The sequence below is a fragment of the Panthera uncia genome, chromosome A2 (genome assembly GCF_023721935.1).
Source record: "Panthera uncia isolate 11264 chromosome A2, Puncia_PCG_1.0, whole genome shotgun sequence".
NCBI lineage: Eukaryota > Metazoa > Chordata > Mammalia > Carnivora > Felidae > Panthera > Panthera uncia.
Window position 1 is genome coordinate 1,770,679 of NC_064816.1, and position 20,130 is coordinate 1,790,808.

Genomic DNA, 20,130 nt, shown 5'->3' on the forward strand with positions numbered 1-20,130 from the left:
GTGTGGCTCAGCCTGAGAGCAAGTCCACATTCAGGGGTCTGGAGGAAGGAGAGAAGCCAAAGCAAAGTGGGACTAGCCAGCATTTTGTGCCCCTTGGTCACGGGGACAAGCAGCTGAGCTGATCGTGGATGAGGCACAAAGTGTGGATTTGGGGGCTTTGTGCATGGCCCTGTCGTGGGTGAGCCAGGGGGACTTCCTGTGAGTCTTCTCTCTCTTTTTATATTTATTTTATTTATTTTCAGGCAGAGAGTGTGAGCAGGGTGAGGGGCAGAGAGACAGGGACAGAGAATCCCAAGCAGGCTCTGAAGCCTCAGCTCAGAGCTCGATGTGGGGCTCGAACCCATGAACCATGACATCACCACCTTAACCAAAATCAAGACTCACATGATTTAACACTTAACCAACTGAACCACCCAGGAGCACAGGGCTCAGGTAGGCGTCTGCAGGTCACCTGTCACCTGTGAGCAGTGCTGTCCCTGTCCAGCTCAGCACTGATGGCTCTGTCCTCCGCCAGCCTCGCGTTGAGCAGGTGTAAAGTGCCCGAGTTCTTTCTGCCTCCTTTCTTCCTCGGGTTACTGGGGGGCTTTATCCAGAGAGCATCCCCTGGGGAAAAGTATCTCAGGACAGAACTGTCCTTCTCCATGAGGGTTGGGGGGGATCTGCAGGGGGCTCCACACCTTCATGCCAGGTGGATGGGGTCATGGATCAGAGGATTCATCCCAGGCACCTGGGTTGCTCAGTTGGTTGAGCAGCTGACTTCCCCTCAGGTTGTGATCTCCGGGTTTGTGAGGTCAAGGCCAGGCCTCACATCCAGCTCAATTCTGTCAGACTGTCAGTGGAGAATCCCTTTTCTCTCCCCCTCTCTCTGCCCCTTCCCTGCTTGTGCTGTCCTAAAAATAAATATTAAAAAAAAAAAAAGTATTCATCCAAATGCTAGTGACGGTTCCATGCAGGGTCCAGGGTTGTAAAGCTGTGACCCTGATCTGTCTCACATATTGCATATTGTAGCTCATGAGTAACTTATATGTTAGTAGGAAACGCGGGTGCAGAGTGTGAACCACACGTCAGTGCTGGGTCCTGTCCCTTCTGGCTTCCTGTTTTCTAGTTCGTGGGTGTGACATGGGGTCTCCTGGACGTCGCACGTTGGTTTTTCTGATTCCTCCAGGGCTGAGCATTTCTCACGTGTGGGTTCCCTCTTCCGTGGAAGCGTTTCCAGCGTGTTGTGACCTGTAACTCACATGTCTTCTTCCTGATGATCTGTTTCCTTCACTTCCTGGGGACGTTTGTCTGTTTCATTTCTACGTGTTGTGTTTTCTCCACGTCAGGGTGTGTCCTTTCTCTGGGTTGTCTGCGTGGATGCACCCTTCACGTTGTTAGTAGACTTGTCCTTCCCCGTCTCTTCCTGTGCAGACGACCTTCTTTTGTTCTGTGACAAAACTCCTCCATCGCTCAGGTCTAATCACACGTGCTGGAACTTTTCTGTCCGTGTATGTTCCTCTTGTTTCCGTGGCAGTTAAATCCACAACACTCGGTTATTGTCCGTGAATCTGATGATTCCTTTTACCCCTTAGATAACCAGCCTTCCCTGGCCCCATGTGTCCAAGTGTCCCCATCTCTGCTGATGCCACTTGCTAAAGTCAGGGGCGCCTGTCTGTGCATTTCTTTGTCGATCAGGGTGTTTATCCGTCTGTCTGTTGCTGCCACGTGTTCTGGTTACTGGTAACTTGTAAATTGAAACTGTCAGTTACTTTACCCCCAAAACTGAGTTTGTTCCGGAACAGCAGAGAATTAGTTCTGGACGTGTAAGATACCACAGGACCACAGGCAGTTACTAGAACAGAGGAGAGGGACGCTCTCCTAGAGAGGCCAGGAGGGGCCGGGATGGAAACACGGGATGTGGAAGAACCTAGGGCTGGAAGCACAGTTGCTCCTCCCTGGCAGGGTGGGGGTGGGGAGGTGGCGTCCCAGCTGAGGCAGGATGGGCTTGCAGGGTGCTGGGCTCGCGGCTGGGGCCCCCCCCGGTGAGGACGGGGCAGGACGCGAGGGCGCCCCCTGCCGGCCCCCCACTCCGTCCCTAAGGAGCTTTCCGTGTGTGAATTTCTACATTTCCTCTGTGTGACCTCAGTGTTTCCTGAGAAGCATCTGGGAGTGAGAGGCGGGTTTGCTGTATTTAGTGGATTTGTCCCTCAGCGCCAGGAAGGACGTCTCCCGCTTGGCGTGGCTCGTGTTGGAGGGAACGAGCAGAGCAGCGGAAACCAGTCGAGGCCACAGCTGAGTAACAGGGACGGTTCGGAGGGAGATGCCGTCAGACACTTGTCGTCTAGGCCGTGTTCATCAGCAGTGTCCGCCTTGCAGAGCGTGTACTTGTATGAATCACACGGGTCACTGGCAATAAAATATGGAAGAAAAGTAGCATAACTCTATGGTTTGTTCTAATCCGGGACCCCGGGTCTGAAGGCAGCCCACTGAAATGTTTATTGGCACTTATTCCAACCCCGGGGAGAAAGTTCTCCCTGTGGAGCAGACCCGGAGTCCTGTTGGCCTCCTGGAAGTCCCTGCCTGGGCCACCGTGAGGGCAGATGGTGAATCCCAGGGACCCAGAGGGAGAGAACGAACCCAGGGCATTTGGGAGGAGACAGTGCCGGGGGGTGGGGGGGGACACAAAGCTTAGTGGTGAAGTTTCTGAAAAAGTAGCAAAACTTGAAAGATGTTTTAACAAGTGTTCTCAAAAGTGCAGTTTGGAACCACATGTTACCCAGAAATGCAGCCTGTAAGGTTGTGAATGGAGAGACCATGAATTTGGGTAATAGGACGGCATCAGCTAATAGTTCGGATGAGGAAAGACTTTTGTGAATTTAGAGCCTTCTAACACGTGAGAAAAGGCAAGTGACCGGTTCATTTGTCTCGGGATCCTGATGAGGCCTTTCCTGAAAGGCCAGAACCCCACGAAGAGAGTTCCATGAAGCAGAGAAGAAGCAACAGTGAGAAAAAGGGCCCCAAGCCAGGGCCGGACGTCTCGGGAAGGCTGTGGCACAGATGTCGTCTGCTGCCGTTCGGGAAACCTTTCCTGTCGCGTCACCATGTGGTGTGCAGGGCAGTCAGGGTTTGCTGTGTGTCTACACGTGCCACGTGCCTCCAGGGTCTGTGCCCTGGAGTGCGGTGACACAGGGGCTGGCGGGCAGATGCTGACGGGGGGCCTTTCCGGGGAGGCCGGAGGGAACCAGGAGGGGTCGCGTCAGTAGACGAAATCTCGGGAGTTGGAAGGTGGGAGGCCTCAGGGTCTTCCTCCCCCCGGGAGGGCACTGTGAACGTTGCTCTCCCACGGCATGGTTATTTTGTTTTGTTTTGTTTTTAATTTTTTTTTTTACATTTATTTATTTTTGAGACAGAGAGAGAGCATGAATGGGGGAGGGGCAGAGAGAGAGGGAGACACAGAATCAGAAGCAGGCTCCAGGCTCTGGGCCATCAGCCCAGAACCCAACGCGGGGCTCGAACTCTCGGACCGTGAGATCGTGACCTGAGCCGAAGTCGGACACTCAACCGACCGAGCCACCCAGACGCCCCTACGGCATGGTTATTTTGATAAGAAGCTATTAATTTTTTCCAATACTAACGTATACACCTTTTTGTCACCGAGAGTCAAAGGAGCGAGGGCCAGGGCCTATGACGTGCTGTGATTTCTCAGGGTGGGAGTCGGGGGGGCTCTGGAGGGGGGGTGTGAGATGGAAAAGGACCAACCCCAGTGCTTTTGGACACGGTGTTTGGGAGGCGGGGGTGTCTCCACACAGGGTGTCCGTTGAGTAGCAGCAATGCCTTCAGTGAGTCCACCTGAGCCCGAGGATCCTAGGTGTTACGCAGAGCGAAGGTGTAAAACGGGCCGAACGGAATGGCACCTGGCCGGTAAACTGGGCTCCCGGATCCCTGTGAAGTTTGCGAGGTGTTCCCCAGGTAGGGACGCTCTTTTCTCACAGCACTGCAGCCACAGGACAAGAGAAGGCTTCTGCCAGTGAGATAACCTATGAACCGTGACTAACACATACTCATAGAGAGGGGGCTGCCTGAAATCCATTCATGCAAACGGGTTTCCCTGGGTTGTAACTGGACAGGTGGGACCAGCGAGGTTGTCACGTTTTTTTGTGGCTTCAGTCTTTCTCCACGAGTACTTCTCGAACACTCTCCTGTTGTTGGAGGCTGCTGCTCTACTGTGTGTTCAGTGGTGAGCAGTTAATATTGTAGAATCGCTCCTAGGGCCAGACTGTTCTTTGGCCCAAAGCAGAGTTCTCCCTTTTTTTGAAGTAACAGTTAGACTTCTAATAAAGTGTTTCCATTTCTGGGGCGCATTTTGGGGACACCTCTGGTCAGTTTTGCTAAATTATTATTTAGGAGAACATCCCTTTGAAGTAGAACAGAAGTTTGCCTGTTGGTTTCCTTGAGCTGGCTTCCATTTTTTGCGTTGAAGACATGTCCGAGATCAAGAGGGAACTTGGGGCAGAGCCCCGGTGGTCCTTAGGGCCCAGATGTTGGCAATGAGGAGGGGTTGGGAAGGGCTGGGAGGAGGGCTCCCGCATCTGGAGCATTCAGGCTGCTGATAACCTTCTCTCACATGTCCCGCCTGTTTGCAATCGTAGTGCGAACTGTAGGTGTTTGGTTTTTAGGAGGCTTCAGATGCTGTAGGTGAGAATTAAGAATTTTGGCTGCCTTTCCTCCATGTGGGGTGTGAGTCCGCTTGTTTGCCAAAATAACGAAAATGCAGTGGACGTGGAGTCCCATTCCATCTTGGGCCTTTTAAGTAAAAAGCAAGATCCCAGTTCAGCCCATTAAATGCTGCCTGGGTAGATTTCACATGTGAAGAAAGACCTGAAGTTATGTTGAAGACAAGCTGGAGTCTGTTACAACAGCCACGTACAGGTTCATCAGGCTTTTGTGTGGAAGTCTAGATTTTGTCTTAATTCACAATCTTAGGAAAAGCTACTGTAATTGCTCGGTGGGGATTTCCAGCGAGTGTCATAAGCATCTTTCCAGAAGTGGGCATCTGTGTCTCGCGGGTTAGTTTCATCCCATGTGTGGCCTGGGCCTCAGCAACACGCATGTGGACTAATTGATCTCAATCTGGGACACCCTGTTGGTGTGTCCCAGTTGAATAGCTGTGTTATGTTCTTCAGCGAGCTTATGGGGGTTCTAGGCATTTCTGGAAACTTCTGCCTTAGTCCAGGGAACATGAGAAATGTGGGGTTTTAGATCTTGAGAAGCCTTCCCTTTAAAGAGGCCTGGTTAACAGGCTGAGGTAAGGAGGGATCAAGGGCAGGTTCAGAAGAAAAGGGAAGTTCAGAGCTTGTTGAGGAAAGTGGTTGGAGGCAGGTCCTGGGTGTAGAGTAGCCGCTGGGTGTCTGCAGCAGTGAAGTCGGGGTGGGAGAAAAAGACACTTCGGAAGCCATTTGTCGTATTTCAGTTGTTTGCCTCCGTTCATTTGAAATAGTCTTTTGCAAAGAGGCACACTTAGATCCTGAAAATATTTGCAAGTCTTGAGGTACCGAATAAAATCTGTATCAAACTCAATGTTCTGAAGTCACGACTTCCTAATTTAATTTTCAATAAAACAAGTTTGGGGAGATCGAAAGTTCCCCATAAAGGCCATTGTAATTTTAAATTACATTTGGTTCAGTTGTTCATTTTTTAGAAATGCACATGAGGACGCACCATGGCTTTTTAAAATTTTTTTTTTCAACGTTTTTTATTTATTTTTGGGACAGAGAGAGACAGAGCATGAACGGGGGAGGGGCAGAGAGAGAGGGAGACACAGAATCGGAAACAGGCTCCAGGCTCTGAGCCATCAGCCCAGAGCCTGACGCGGGGCTCGAACTCACGGACCGCAAGATCGTGACCTGGCTGAAGTCGGACGCTTAACCGACTGCGCCACCCAGGCGCCCCTCACCATGGCTTTTTAAACGTAAGACTGGTCAGGGTCCCAGGTGGGAGCCCCCCCTCCCTGCGCTTTGATGTCTGGAATCCATTTCATGGTGGTTTTCTCTAGACCAGTGTATAAACACTGGTCTCTACAGGGGTAGCCTCTTTACAGAAGAAATCAGACCAAGGGCTAGCACATTTCCAACAGGTACGGTTCTAAGAGGTACAGTCCAGTTCTGAAAAGTAGTCGGAACAAAAGCCAAATGAGTTCTCTCAGAAAGGACAAGCCCCTAAGACAGGTCCCCAGTAAACCCCGGAGAGCACAGACACAGGACAGCGCAGACCCGGGGAGCGGGGCTCTGATCCTGGCACAAAACTTACCCTCCACTTCAGGGTCCGCGAGAAAGCAGCGCAGTGGGCTCTGTGGGACCTGCACCTGTTTGCTCGCCAGCCCGGAGTGGTTGGGGTCTTTTGTGGGTCCACCAGTGATCAAGTAACTGTTAACCTTAAAACCAGATTATTTTTCCAGGAAAAAATGGGTTTATCTGGGACTAGGAGAGAATTGTAATTTGGGACACATATGCCACAGCAAAACCACAGGCAAATCTGGAGGAAAAAAAGGGGAGGACTATAGGGAGGGCTACTGTTTTCTAGAGGAGAGGGGGCATTGGGAGGGGCTGTGCAAACAAGAAGTCCGTTGGAGCAAACTGGGGGGGGGGGGGTTCTACGTTCAGGGGCTTCTCATTGGCTGGGCTATGACCATCTCTCATTGGGTGATCCATGACTGTCTCTCATTGGCTGGGCTGCTACTATCCTGCATTGGCAGGGCTGTGGCCGTCTCTCATTGGCTGGGTTGTGGCTCTCACTGGCTGAGCCCTGGCTCTCTCTCATTGGCTGGGCTATGATTGTCTCTCATTGGCTGGGCTGTTGCCACCCCAGGAAATAATCTCCCTTCCTCCTGCAGTAGCAGTGATGCATTATGGGTGTGCGGGTGCGTCTCTCCGTGTTGTGTCTGTCCTTGGCCCTGAGCGGCAGGTTGGGGAGCTTCCCCTGTGGACTCCTGACTCCACTTCAGTCGTGTCGCCTTTACTCAGCCTGGAAGGGGCGCCCGGCTTCTGGGTGGTTTTCATCGCTGGCGATCGGGAGTCGTGCCGCGGCGAGCAGAGCGCGTGCGCACGCGTGTGTGTGATGGCGCTCGTCCTCCCGGGTCTGGGGCAGGTGGATACGAGGAGCGGACCTGCCGTGTTGGGTGGGAACTCCACGTTGCTCGTGTTGGGGGTCCACCAGACTCTTCCAAGGCGGCCGCCCCCTCTTACATCCGCAGCAGGATGAATGAAGGAGAATGCGCCCTGCTCACGTCCTCGCCAGCGCTTCCCGGGGCGTCTTTATAGCCAGTGTGGTGGGTGCGAAGGGGCCTCAGCTGGTAGTTCGAGGTGCGTGTCCCGCGTGACGAATGTCTAGCATCTTTTCATCGACCCACTGGCCATTTGCATATGTTCTTTGGAGAAGTGTCTGGGTGCGCAAATGTTAGGTGTGGACTTTTCCCCGCCGCCCCTTTTCCGGGATGAGGAAGTTCCTTTCTGTTCCTAGTTGGCTGAGTATTTTTGTCAAGAGAGGGTGGTGGGTTCAAGGAGATACCTTTTCTGTGTGTAAGTGATCATGGGGTTTTTGTTTCTCTTCTGTTCATGAAGTTTATGACTGCTATTTTGCTTGCTGAACCAACCATTTTATTCCCAGATAAATCCCGCTTGGTCACGTTGTAGAATCCATTTTATATATGACTGGTTTTGGTATCACCATAAACTGGCCTCATAGAGTAGGTTAGACGTGTCTGTGCACAATTAAATTTTGTGGATGGATCCCAGATGATTGGTGACATCGAGCATCATTTCATATGCTTTTTGGCCATTGTGTATCTTCCTGGGGAAATGTGTACTCGCGTTCTTTGTCCATTATTTGGTTGTATTATTTGTCTTTATAATGTCTTTTTTTTAAATTGTTGTTATATGAGTTTTTAAAAACTTGTTTAGATCACAAACCTCGTATCAGCTGTGTGACTAGCAAACCCATGTTGCAGCCCCAGACGAAGGGGTGTTGCCTTTGTTGTAGCTGATGTAGCTGGGGTTCTGTGTCCTTAGATTTTGGGAACATGTCTTTTGTTTAAACAACTTTTGATAATTTTATGATAATTGTTTTCTTTATTTCACTGATATAGTGGCTTCTTGTATTGCTCCAAAGATATTACGTATGGGGGTTCTGATGTTTGGGGGACCCAGCAGTGTGGGTTGTGTAAGAATTCACCCAATGCAGCACAAAGGAGATAGAGGTTTATTGAATGCACCATGAGGGAGCCACCAGGAAGTGGTTTGGGGCTAGACTTATAGGGCAGAATGAGGGAGTGTGGGAACATATGGAAATTCCCCTTTTTATGGTAACTGTGCCTGGTTATAAGTAGGCCATTGGATAGTTGGGGCCTGTGGCCATTTCGAGGTGGGTCACTTCATGAGCCTGCTTTTTATGCATCTGTGTGTTCACTGTGGGCCCTTTTGCCTAACTCCGTTTTCCATTGGTGAAGCCTGTTATCTAAATGTGGCCCTGACATCCCCCTGACAAGTGGACAATACAACTCTTTGGCATTAGGGCAGGGGTGTCACCTTCAGTAGCTTCTTCCTGCTGAATGAGGGCATAGAGATGTCCCTGGTGGGTCAACATTCAGCAGGAAGAGAAGCTGAAATAAAAGACCTTTAATAGTTGACCAAAATCTTCCTACAGTGGAGTTTAACCAGTTATTAAAGAAGAGGGAGGGATCCTTTCAAGCACCAACATGAGTATCCATATCTTTTAGCATTATTGTAATCTGAAGCATATATTTAACACTCTTTTAAAACGATTTTTTGGGGGGAGGGTTGGGTTGCCTGGGTGGCTCAGTCTGTTAAGCATCCGACTTTGGCTCAGATCATGATCTCACAGTTCATGGGTGCTGACAGCTCAGAGCCTGACGTGGGGCTTGAACACAGGAACCGTGAGATCAGGACCTGAGCCGAGGTCAGATGCTTAACCGACTGAGCCACCCAGGTGCCACTAGCCTTAATGATATTCTAATGATGAGGAATTGCTGGCAAGTGAGAGGTGACTTGTCCTGGTAGATAAGGGCATCCCTAAGTGCATCATGCAGTCATATCATAAGGAAAGAATGGCTACCCATTATTTCCAGAAGTCTACGGCCAATCCCATGGAGAAGGGGAAATTCGGGATTTTGTGGAGTGATTTTTGGCCTCCCAGCCACACAGAATTGGTCAAGGTGATAGTTGAGTTATGAAAATGTTGGAGAGTTCCTCCCATTTTTTTGGCTGTTCAGATGATTCTATGTCCATGAGGTCTTGTTATCATCCTCACAGTAACAAGCATCATGATTCTTTATACATGAGCTTTTGCCAGTTTCTCTGAACCTCACCTCAAGTTGTCCAGCATCAGTTTTCAAGACTTTAGGAAAAAGGGTGGTTGTGGTTTTTAATGACTTAAGTCAAGAGGATGGAAGGTTGGAAACCTTAGTTTGGAGAACTCTAGCTAAATATTTGATGAAACCAGAAGAATTCAGGACCTAGTCTGGTTTATAAGAAATAGTATTACAATCTAATATCTACAAAGATGTGTTATTGAAACATTATTTTTTATTCTCTCTGAAATCACCCTTATTTCCAGAGATAGTCAAATCAAGACTAACAAACATGACCTAATCATTCACAGAAGCTCAGGAAGAATGTGTTGGTGGGGCGACTGGGTGGCTCAGTCGGTTAAGCATTCGACTTTGGCTAAGGTCATGATCTCACAGTTTGTGGGTTTGAACCCTGCGTTGGGCTCTGTGCTGACACCTCAGAGCCTGGATCCTGTTTCGGATTCTGTGTCTTCCTCTCTCTCTGCCTCTCCCCTGCTTGTGTTCTGTTTCTCTTGCTCTCAAAAATAAATAAAATATAAAATAATAATAATAATGATAAAAAGAATAGTGATTGGTCATAGGAGTTTTTTTTAATGACTTTCTTTGCTTGAAATATTTATAAATAATCTCTAGATTGAATTTTTAATAACCTCTCAAGGCCAGAAGCCAAGTCAAATACTTGCTGTCAGACTTGTCTACAATCCCTGTAGATTCAGGTGAATACCTCTTCTTGAGGCCCTGAATAAATCCTGAGGTTACCTGCACCTGCCAGGAATTGACTTTGTCTACTCACCTGGTAAGGCTGCTGGGAACTCTGTCAGCAAGGGATCAGGCCAGCGTTTCTAAGGGGCTTGATTGGCTGCATAAAGTCAACCTTATTTCTTTAAAGCTGCCCGGTAGTATCTGCTGTCTTACCATGTCTCTCTGAAATATGACATTTCAGTCGAAGCCTCGGTAGGATAACCAACATTTCCTATGGTGTCCTGTTACAAGAAGAAGAGAGGCTCATTGAACTTACACAAATGCTTATCCTTGACAGGAAAAGAAAGAATACTCACTGAAAGTTTCGGACTTCTGTGGCATTGAGGTAGGGAAAAAAGGGAAATGTTTCCATTTGTTCACAAAGGAATACTTCATCACATTTCTGTAAGTCCTAGGTATTTCAAGAGAAAACTTCCTCAATTTGTTAGAGCAAACACTATAGAACCAGCAATATTTCAAATAAGAGTTACAAAAACTATAAGCATCTTTAATTCACTTAGTCCTATGTTAATTAATTCCTGTTTGTTTGAATGCAACTTTCCCATTAGTTCTGGAAATTCTTACCCAGTTCAGTTTTATGATTTAAAGATATCAAATACCTGTATTTACAAAAAAAAATCCTTTTCATGAATCTCCTTGAAGACAAAACTCATTTGGCAAGAGCATCAGAACAATAAATATAAATGACAAAAAAACAAAACAACATAGAAATGGCCATGACTCATGATCTGATCTGTGACTTCAGTGTAATATAGCTGACAAGGAAATCTGCTCATTTCTTTGACAACTAGTATTTTAACAATTAGAATGTCAAGTGATGATGTTATATGAGAACATATTTAAACTTTATGGATTTTATGTAATTTCAAAACAGCTGTAGTATACACTCAAACGATACAATCTAAGGTTTATTACTATTTGTTTGACCCTGCTTTCCAAGTAACTTAACATACCAAATATGCAAGCCTAATTAGTCAAAAAAGACTTCATTTACAATTTCTAAACTTGGGAAAGTGTGTTGGAATCCTCAGAAATTTTTATTTTTATTTATTTTAAATGTTTATTTACTTTTGATACAGAGACAGACAGATAATTACTGGGGGAAGGGCAGAGAGAGAGACACACACACAGAATCTGAAACAGGCTCCACGCTCCAAGCCATCAGCACAGAGCCCGATGTGGGGCTCGAACTCACAAATCGTAAGATCATGACCTGAGCCGAAGTTGGATGCTTAACTGACTGAGCCACTCAGGCACCCCTTGAACTCTCAGAAATTTTTAAAGCACATGTCTAAATAGAATTACAGATCTTACACATTTTGAGAAGTTTTAACTTTAAGTAGTCAAAGACCTGGTGAAAGCAAAACATAGAAACTTTGGTTTTGGGGGCAGATAAGGAAAGGAAGAAGACTTTTGTTTACATCGTCTTGATCAAGACCAGACCAACAATCCAAGAAAGCTTTGTCCCAGCGAGAAAAGTGCATGTTTACTATTGAAGCAGTATCCTTTTAAAATCAATTTATTTCAATATTAGTCCATCCTAAGCACACACACATAAAATTACTTTCTAAAGCTGTCCCTTCACAAACTTGTCTGCAACATTCTTTTGCACTCAGAGTTTGTCCTGAGATTTTTTTCTCTAAATAACCAGTCTCATTTTAGGAGAAAATTACTTTCTTTCACCTTAACAAAATGTATTCCCATCCCTCATATCTCCTACTCTCTTAGATACAGACTTGCTTTCCCCATTCCGGTCGGTCTCAGTTACATTTAGAATTGTACCTCTTAGAAACCTTAGTCTCCAGTGAAAACCAATTGAGAACTGTCTATACACCAGGATTCTTTAGATGACAAATTTATGGACGCATTTCATAGTTTTTAGGAACATGCCTTTTTCATAGCACAGTCTTTATATGAGGCACAATGTATGTTTTCCAACAGGTGCAGGTATCTTTAGTTTCTTTGCAATAAGAATTCAAAAGCAGATGAAACTTATTTTTGCTAATTAACATGTTAGTATTTCATCTTATTGAGAAAAGACTTAGATGCCCAGTGAATTAAACCGAATTTATCACTGAACTTAGCAAAATTTCAAAGTTTCAGGTTATGAAAGATTTTGAAAACTATCTTAAAAATTACCCATGAGAACTTTCTGAGACAAAGTTAACCATGATTTTAAGTCATCATTTATTTACAAACTGCAACAGAGATAACATGAGCTTATTTGACCTTTAGTATAAAAGTTTTATATGTAATAAATATGTATGGATAACTCTAAAATCATGTCTTTTCGTTACATCAGCAACCTTAAATTAGCTTTAATATCAAATATATTCTGGGGCAGCTGGGTGGCTCAGTAGGTTAAGTGTCTGACTTTGGCTCAGGTCATGATCTTATCGTTCATGACTTCGGGCCCTGCCGTCGGGCTCTGTGCTGACAGCTCAGAGCCTGGAGCCTGCTTTGGATTCTGTGTCTCCCTCTCTCTTTGCCCCTCTCCTGCTCATGCTCTGTATCTCTCTCTCTCTCAAAAATAAACAAACATTAAAAATTAAAAAAAAATCAAATATGTTGCATCTGCGTCCACTAGGAGTCAATTTGTTGCCCACTGTTTTTTTTTTTTTTTAAACCTGGGATACCTATGGGAAAAATCTAAAGTTGGCCATTTAAGTCCAGTAGAGCCCCTGTTCCTGTAGAGGCAGGGGAAAGCCAATGGGTGGAATAAAAGAGAGGTCATCTAGAATGTCTGAAGGGTCAGATGGGCCATGTGTCTGAGGAAGACACATTCTGCAGTTTTTGTAGAGGTTGGGATTTGGGGACAGTGCCATGAATATGAAGGCTTGCATGTATGGGACCTGTGAGCATTTGGAGGAGTTCTGGCAAAAGACTTCAAGTTGCGTAGTGGGGCCATATGTCTTGATCTGGGAGTTTGTATGAGGCCAGGACACATGACATGAAAGATGAGATGATTTTTCTCAGGTCTTGGGGTTCATGTTTTATCCACTTTTTAAAAATACAGCCCAAAGGCTGAATCTGAGTGTCCACAGCATCCTGACATTCTGGTTCCAGTTCTCGGAGCTGACGAGGCACAATTGTCTTAGAGCAAGCCAAGCGTGTGTCCTCCGGTCTGTGTGTTGTCCGAGTGAATATTTCAGTTTTCGGTCTGTACAGTACTGGTCTGCTCAGATCTGTCTCAGTGTAAATATCCCACTAAATAGGCTGTGTGTAAGTCCATGTCAGCTGTTGTCCTCACCCTCTGTTGTGACTCAGGGGTTCTAGGAATGGAGTGCAGCTCCCCGCCTGTCACCCTTCATCCTTCCACACACATGGGTGATGATGGAGCTTTGCAGCAATAGAGTGTGTGGTATGTTTCAGGCCTCTGTGGTCTTTGAGGATGTGGCTGTGAACTTTACCCCGGAAGAGTGGGCTTTGCTGAATCGTGGTCAGAGGAAGCTCTACAGAGATGTGATGCTGGAGATCTGCAGAAACCTGTCTGCCGTGGGTAAGGATGGCTCCATACCTTCACTGGTCTTTTCAGGAGGAAGAAGAATAAGTCAAATTTGCAAATGATATGAAACAATACATAGAATGTCCTTAACACTTCACCAAATACTATTAGAACTAATACATGAATTTAGAAGACTTGCAGAACACAAAATTAATATTCCAAAATCTGTTGCACTTCCGTATGTACTATCAAAATAGCAGAGAAATGTAGAAAACAAACCCATGTTAAATTACCTCAAAAACCATAAAATACTATGTTAAATGTAACTAAGGAAGTTTAAAGATATTTACTCTAGGAGGTATAAACATTTAGTGAAAGAAATTGAAGGGGCGTCTGGGTGGCTCAGTTGGTTAAGTGTCAACTTTGGCTCAGGTCATGATCTCACGGTTTGTGGGTTTGAGCCCTGCGTTGGGCTCTGTGCTGACAGCTCACAGCCTGGAGCCTGCTTCACATTCTATGTCTTCTTCTCACTCTGCCCCTCCCCCACTCATTCTCTCTCTTTCTCTCTCTCTCTTTCAAAAATAAATATTAAGAAATTTTTAAAAAAATAAATTGAAGGGGCACTTCAGTGGCTCAGTTGGTTGGGCATCCGACTTTGGCTCAGGCCATGATCTCGTGGTCTGTGAGTTTGAGCCCTGCGTTGGGCTCTGTGCTGACAGCTCAGAGCCTGGAGCCTGTTTCGGATTCTGTGTTTCCCTCTCTCTGCCCCTCCCCCACTCATGCTCTGTCTCTGTCTCTCTCAAAAAAGAGTAAATAAACATTTAAAAATACTTAAAAAAAAGGAAATTGAAGACGACACAATAAAAAAAGGTATACCATTGTCCTGGATTATAAGAACTAATATTATTGAAAATGCCCATACTATGAAAAGTGTTATACATATTCAATGCAATCCCCATCAATATACAGATAGTATTTTTGAAAGAACTAGAGCAAGAAATTTTAAAATTTTTATGAAAACAGAAAAGATTCCAAATAAAGCAATTTTAAGAAAACATACCAAAGCTGAAGATACAACAGTCTCAGATTTCAAACTATACTAAGCAAAACAGTGTAGTACTGGGACAAAAATAGACACATAGATCAAGGCAACAAAATAGTCCAGAAATAAACCCATGCTTATATGGCCGGATTATGTACAAAGAAGGAGCTGAAAATATACAATGGGGTTAAGACTGTCTCTTCAATAAGTGGTGTTGGGAAAATGAGACAGCTACCTGCAAGGAGGTGAAACTGGGCCAGCTTCGTACCCCTTACCTGAAAGGAAACTCAGTATGGATTAAACACCTCGGTGTAGGACTTGAACCCATACACGTCTTAAGACTAAACGGAGGCACTGAACTCATGGACATCAGCCTTAGCATTATTTTTGTGGAATCATCCCTTCAGGTAAGGGAAACAAAAGGAAAAATAAAAAATTGAAAGGGGGGGGGCGCCTGGGTGGCGCAGTCGGCTAAGCGTCCGACTTCAGCCAGGTCACGATCTCGCGGTCCGTGAGTTCGAGCCCCGCGTCAGGCTCTGGGCTGATGGCTCGGAGCCTGGAGCCTGTTTCCGAATCTGTGTCTCCCTCTCTCTCTGCCCCTCCCCCGTTCATGCTCTGTCTCTCTCTGTCCCCAAAATAAATAAAAAACGTTGAAAAAAATAAAAAAAAAATTGAAAGGGGAACATAGCAAACATAACAGACATTTTCCCACAGAAAATAATAGAGGTGGCCACTTGACACATGAAAGGCTGCTCAATATCACTAATCCTTAGGGAAATGCACATCAAAACCACAATGAGCTGTCCCCTCACAGCAGCCGGAACGGCTAGTGTCAAAAAGACAGGAAATACGAGTGTTGGTGAGGATGTGGAGAAAAGGAAACTCCTCGTCGGTGGGATTTAAATGGGTGCAACCAGCTTGGCAAACAGTTTGGAATTTCCACAATAAAATGAAACCTAACATATAGCCCATAATTCCACTTCTGGGTAGTTCACCAAAGAAAAAAAAGCCAGCACAATAAGACATGTGCACCCCCTGGTTCACTGGACTGTTACTCGCTGTACTCAACACAGGGAAGCAATGCAGGTGTCCTTCAACAGATGAATGGATAATGAAGATGTGGTATCTACATACAAGGGACTATCCCTCAGTAATACAAAAGGGACGAATTTGTGATGTTTGCGGCAACGTGGATGGACCTAGAGAGTATTATACCAAGTAAATAAGTCCGATAGAGAGACAAACAAAACACGTTACTTATATGTGGAATCTAAATGACAAAATGAACAAACAACAGAAAATAGGGACAGTCTTAAAATTCTAGGGAACAAGTTGGTGTTTGTGAGATTGGAATGGGATTGAGAGACAGGTGAAATCATGGAGGGGATTGAGAAGAACAGATTTGCACTTGTTGAATAAATAAGTTACCAGAAGGAAAAGTAGAGCACAGGGAATATGGTCAATAATTGTATAGTTGTGTATAATGACAGCAATTACACTTTTTATGGTGAGCATTTTGTAATGTATGTAATTGTCAAATCACCATATTGTACACCTGACACTAATATATAGGTCAGTATGCTTCTAGTAAAAGAATGATTAAATGAATGAATTAATAGATGAATAAATAATAAAAAGCCACCCAATTATTGGTCATCAGTGACCCTGAAGACTAAAGTTAGTGCCCATCTTCCAGATTGCTTGTTGTCCTTCAAATCCTCCGTCCCGCTGAGCTCTTCTCAGGGGCAGGCCAGCAGCCACACACATCACCTGACCTCTAATGGCAGCTGGGGCAGTGTAGGAAGGCTTCACCAAAGGCCTGTGTGCCTTCAGAACTGATCAACCCTTGGTTGGACCAGGTTCCAGACAAGGGATTGACATTTGGACACATCCCCTAGAAACATGGCTCTGTTTTTGAGAAGGGTGATATTTGTCATTCACCCGGCTTTCCTGTTGGACTTTTCATCCATCATACCCCATGTGGCCAGTCTTTCTGTCTTCCTGTAGAGGTAGGGTGTGGATGTGTGTATCTTGCCCAGTTCCTTCCTACTTGGCTCTTCTGATAATTCTTACCTCCACATTAGTGTCCATCTAGTTTGAAGTATTTCTGAATGAACGGGCTGCCATTTCAGACACTTTATTATTGCCAAAGTCCCGAGTCACAAGGGTCCTCGGAATTTTTTGGTCACATGACCATTCTTCCTCATGAAGTTCATTTACATTTCGGGATCAGTATATAAATAGAGATACGTGGTCTGTTTTCTTACCTTACATATCAGATCATTTCCGAGAAATTCAATTAGACTCCCAATTCTTGTAGTTTCTCCCAGTCAAGGTAAAATGAGTGGATCAAAGACTCAGTGGAATTCTTTGCAGAATGAGCCTCTGAGTGAAAATACTAATGTATACAAAAAATGATTCCTGTTCTGTGTTTGTAGAGAAGCAGAAATTTCACAGCAGTGGAGATTTGACCCGAATGCAGGAAGGGCTTTTGAGGTGAGTGACACTTGTAAGGGAGGAAGGGGGGGATGTTGGCGATTGTGAGACTGACCTGAAATTAGAGAACAGTTGCAAACCTAGTGCAACAATCCTGTAGTCGAAATTTTCGCAAGACAAACCTTTATAAATGCATTCTACCTATTGATCATCTGAAAAACAATTCAGTTGGAAAAAAATGGTCAGGGAAAAGCATATGTAAGAAGCCCTGAATGTTGACTCTATTTGAGTCCTCAGGGAGAACAGGAAGCTTGTTCCACTTTGGAACCTTGCACACAGTGCTAAAAACATACTCATTCATTGAGAATATCCATCATGTAACCCAATAATGATTATCAAACATCAATAGATCATTAGGTAATAAAGAGATCACTTATAATCATTATTCCCTAACAATGTACCTTCCTATTTTGAACAGAAGTCCTTTGGTGGAGAGTGTCTGTGAACGTATTGAAGGAGATCCATGTGGAGAAACCCTGAACCCGATTACAAGTCTTACTGTGCATGAGGGCTGTCCCACTGGAGGCAAATCCTGTGAATGTGCTAAGTGTAGGGAAGCCCTCACAGATGGTTTTTTTCTAGGGAATCTGGGAAGATCTCACCCAGGACTCAAATCTAGTCCCTGTGAGGAATGTGGGCCGGCCTGTAGCTCCGTCTCAAGCCTCAGCACTCAGGTGGGTGCAGACCTTGTAGAGAAACCCTATGAAGGTCAGGACACCGGGAGAGCATCAGAGACATACGCAAAGAGTCTGAGTAGTAAAAAATCTCTAGAGTGCAAAAAATGTGGAAAAGCTTTCACTTGCATTTCTTCTTTTCAGGGTCATGTGCAAAATGACTGTGTACAGAGGGTCCATGCATGTGACGTGTGTGGGAAAGCCTTTATGTGTCACTCTGATCTTACACATCACGTGAGAACTCATACTGGGGAGAGAACCTATCAATGTCAGGAGTGTGGGAGAGCCTTCCAGTGTAAGTCAGGCCTACAGAAACATGTGAGGACTCACACTCCAGAGAAACTCTATAAATATCAGCCCTGTAAGAAATCCTTCCCTGGCCAGCAGTCCTTTCTAGTACCTAGGAGAAGACACACAGGGGACAGACACTTGGAATGTAAGGAGTGTGGGAAAACTTTCAAGAAGCATCTACAGTTTGAACGTCACATGACCACACACAATGTAGTGAAACCCTATGAATGTCGGGAGTGTGGCAAAACCTTCAAGCATCACCCAGACCTGCGAGTACATATGAGGACACACACTGGGGAAAGACCCTATGAATGTAAGGAATGTGGGAAATCTTTCCGAAAGTATGAACATTTTAAACGTCACATGACCACTCACAGTACTGTGAAACCGTATGAATGTAAGCAATGTGGCAGAGCCTTCCGGGATCACACAGACCTGCGAGTGCATATGAGGACACACACTGGGGAAAGACCATATGAATGTCAACAATGTGGGAAGGCCTTCAGATATCTTGGGAATCTGCGAGAGCATGTGACAATACACACGGGGGAGAGACCCTATGAATGTCAGGAGTGTGGGAAAGCCTTCAGGTATAACTCATGCCTGCGAGAACATGTGAGGAAACACACTGGGGAGAGGCCCTATAAATGTCAGCACTGTGGAAAAGCCTTCATTCGACACCACACCCTCGTACTACATACTGCGAGAAGACACTCAGTGGGTGGACACTTGGAATGTAAGGAGTGTGGGGAAACCTTCCGGAAGCATCAACCTTTTCAACGTCACATGACCACACACAATGTAGTGAAACCCTATGAATGTCAGGAGTGTGGGAAAGCCTTCAGGTATCACAGAGACCTACGAATACATGCACGGACACACACTGGGGAAAAACCCTGTAAATGCCAGCACTGTGGGAAAGCCTTCACATCTCCTTCCAACCTGGGAGCACACATGAGGACACATGCTGAGGAGAGACTTTTTGAGTGTATGGAGTGTGGGAAAGCTTTCCGTCAGCTGCAAAATTTTCAAAGTCATTTGAAAACACACAGCACCATTAAATCCTATGAATGTAAGAAGTGTGGGAAGGTGTACAAGTTCTCCTCCTCTCTTCGAGCGCATATGAAGAAGCACCCTGGGGAGAGACCTTGACAAATCACTGCTCCCTTCAAGAACACGTGAGGCTGCACAGTGGACAGTAGGCCTCTGTATGTAAGGACTCTGGTAAGACCTTCCAGTGTCTCGTAGACCTGGGCAGAAGAACCTTATGAATTTTCGCTCTGTGGGAAAGCCTTCAGTTGTCCCTCTTCCCTTCGAGAACACACGTGCAAGCACAGTAATGTGAAACATTACACACTTAAGCACCATGGAAAAGCCTGTCCGGGAATCTGTGAGCAAAGCCACACTGTAGGAAAGCATTTATTTTTCCTTCAAATATTTTTTTATGTTTATTTTTGAGACAGAGACAGAGCATGAGCAGGGGAGGGGCTGAGAGAGAGGGAAACAATCTGAGGTAGGCTCCAGGCTCTGAGCTGTCAGCATAGAGCCAGATGTGGGGCTTGAACTCATGAACCATGAGATCATGATTGAGCCAAAGTCAGATGCTCAAATGACTGAGCCACCCAGGCATCCCTCCTTTCAAATCTTATTGAAAATGCAAGTCAGTACAACGGAGATGATCCTGAATGCACACAATTTTGGGAAAACTTCAGGTATAGAACTTCATGTATTTTGTTCATGAAAATTCAGGCAGGAGAGAAATCTTTTCATTGTTGTGAATATGGCTTTGACTTTCCAGGTGCCTCTTCCTTGACTGGGATCCCAAGTGTATGAATTCCTAGTTCATCTCACTGATACGAACACTGATGGTTTTAAGTGGCCTTCTTTGTCCTCTCTATCTGTACAACCTAGATGTTACCTCAGACTTGAAGTAATCACATGGTTTTGTACAACATGTCTCTTTCCCATTATAATGTCTTTTGGACCTAGAGGTGATAAAAATGTGTCTATTGTTGGTGTGTACTTAACATCTTTATATACTTTTACAAAAGAATGTCTTGAATTATACATTCCAAAATGT

General features: G+C 45.5%; 2 protein-coding genes across 2 annotated transcripts; both read left to right on the top strand.

Moving 5' to 3' along the window:
* Positions 1 to 13,409: 13,409 nt before the first annotated feature.
* Positions 13,410 to 17,749, top strand: LOC125930529 (zinc finger protein 669-like). Its single transcript, XM_049642359.1, has 3 exons — positions 13,410 to 13,601; positions 17,028 to 17,085; positions 17,668 to 17,749. The coding sequence occupies exons 1-3, from the start codon at positions 13,433 to 13,435 to the stop codon at positions 17,702 to 17,704; spliced, it is 264 nt and encodes an 87-aa protein (XP_049498316.1). The 5' UTR covers positions 13,410 to 13,432; the 3' UTR covers positions 17,705 to 17,749.
* Positions 17,750 to 18,413: 664 nt separating this feature from the next.
* Positions 18,414 to 19,202, top strand: LOC125931065 (zinc finger protein 77-like). The gene has a single exon (XM_049643187.1). It carries the CDS (start codon positions 18,414 to 18,416, stop codon positions 19,200 to 19,202), a length of 789 nt encoding a protein of 262 aa, XP_049499144.1.
* The last annotated feature ends 928 nt before the right edge of the window (positions 19,203 to 20,130 follow it).

Excerpts from the sequence above, each read along its gene's own strand:
- LOC125930529 (XM_049642359.1), top strand. The coding sequence starts at position 13,433 with ATGATGGAGCTTTGCAGCAATAGAGTGTGTGGTATGTTTCAGGCCTCT. Across the intron at positions 13,602-17,027 it reads CAGAAACCTGTCTGCCGTGG|AGAAGCAGAAATTTCACAGC; the intron begins GTAAGGATGGCT and ends CTGTGTTTGTAG. Across the intron at positions 17,086-17,667 it reads ATGCAGGAAGGGCTTTTGAG|GGAATCTGGGAAGATCTCAC; the intron begins GTGAGTGACACT and ends GTTTTTTTCTAG.
- LOC125931065 (XM_049643187.1), top strand. The coding sequence starts at position 18,414 with ATGACCACTCACAGTACTGTGAAACCGTATGAATGTAAGCAATGTGGC.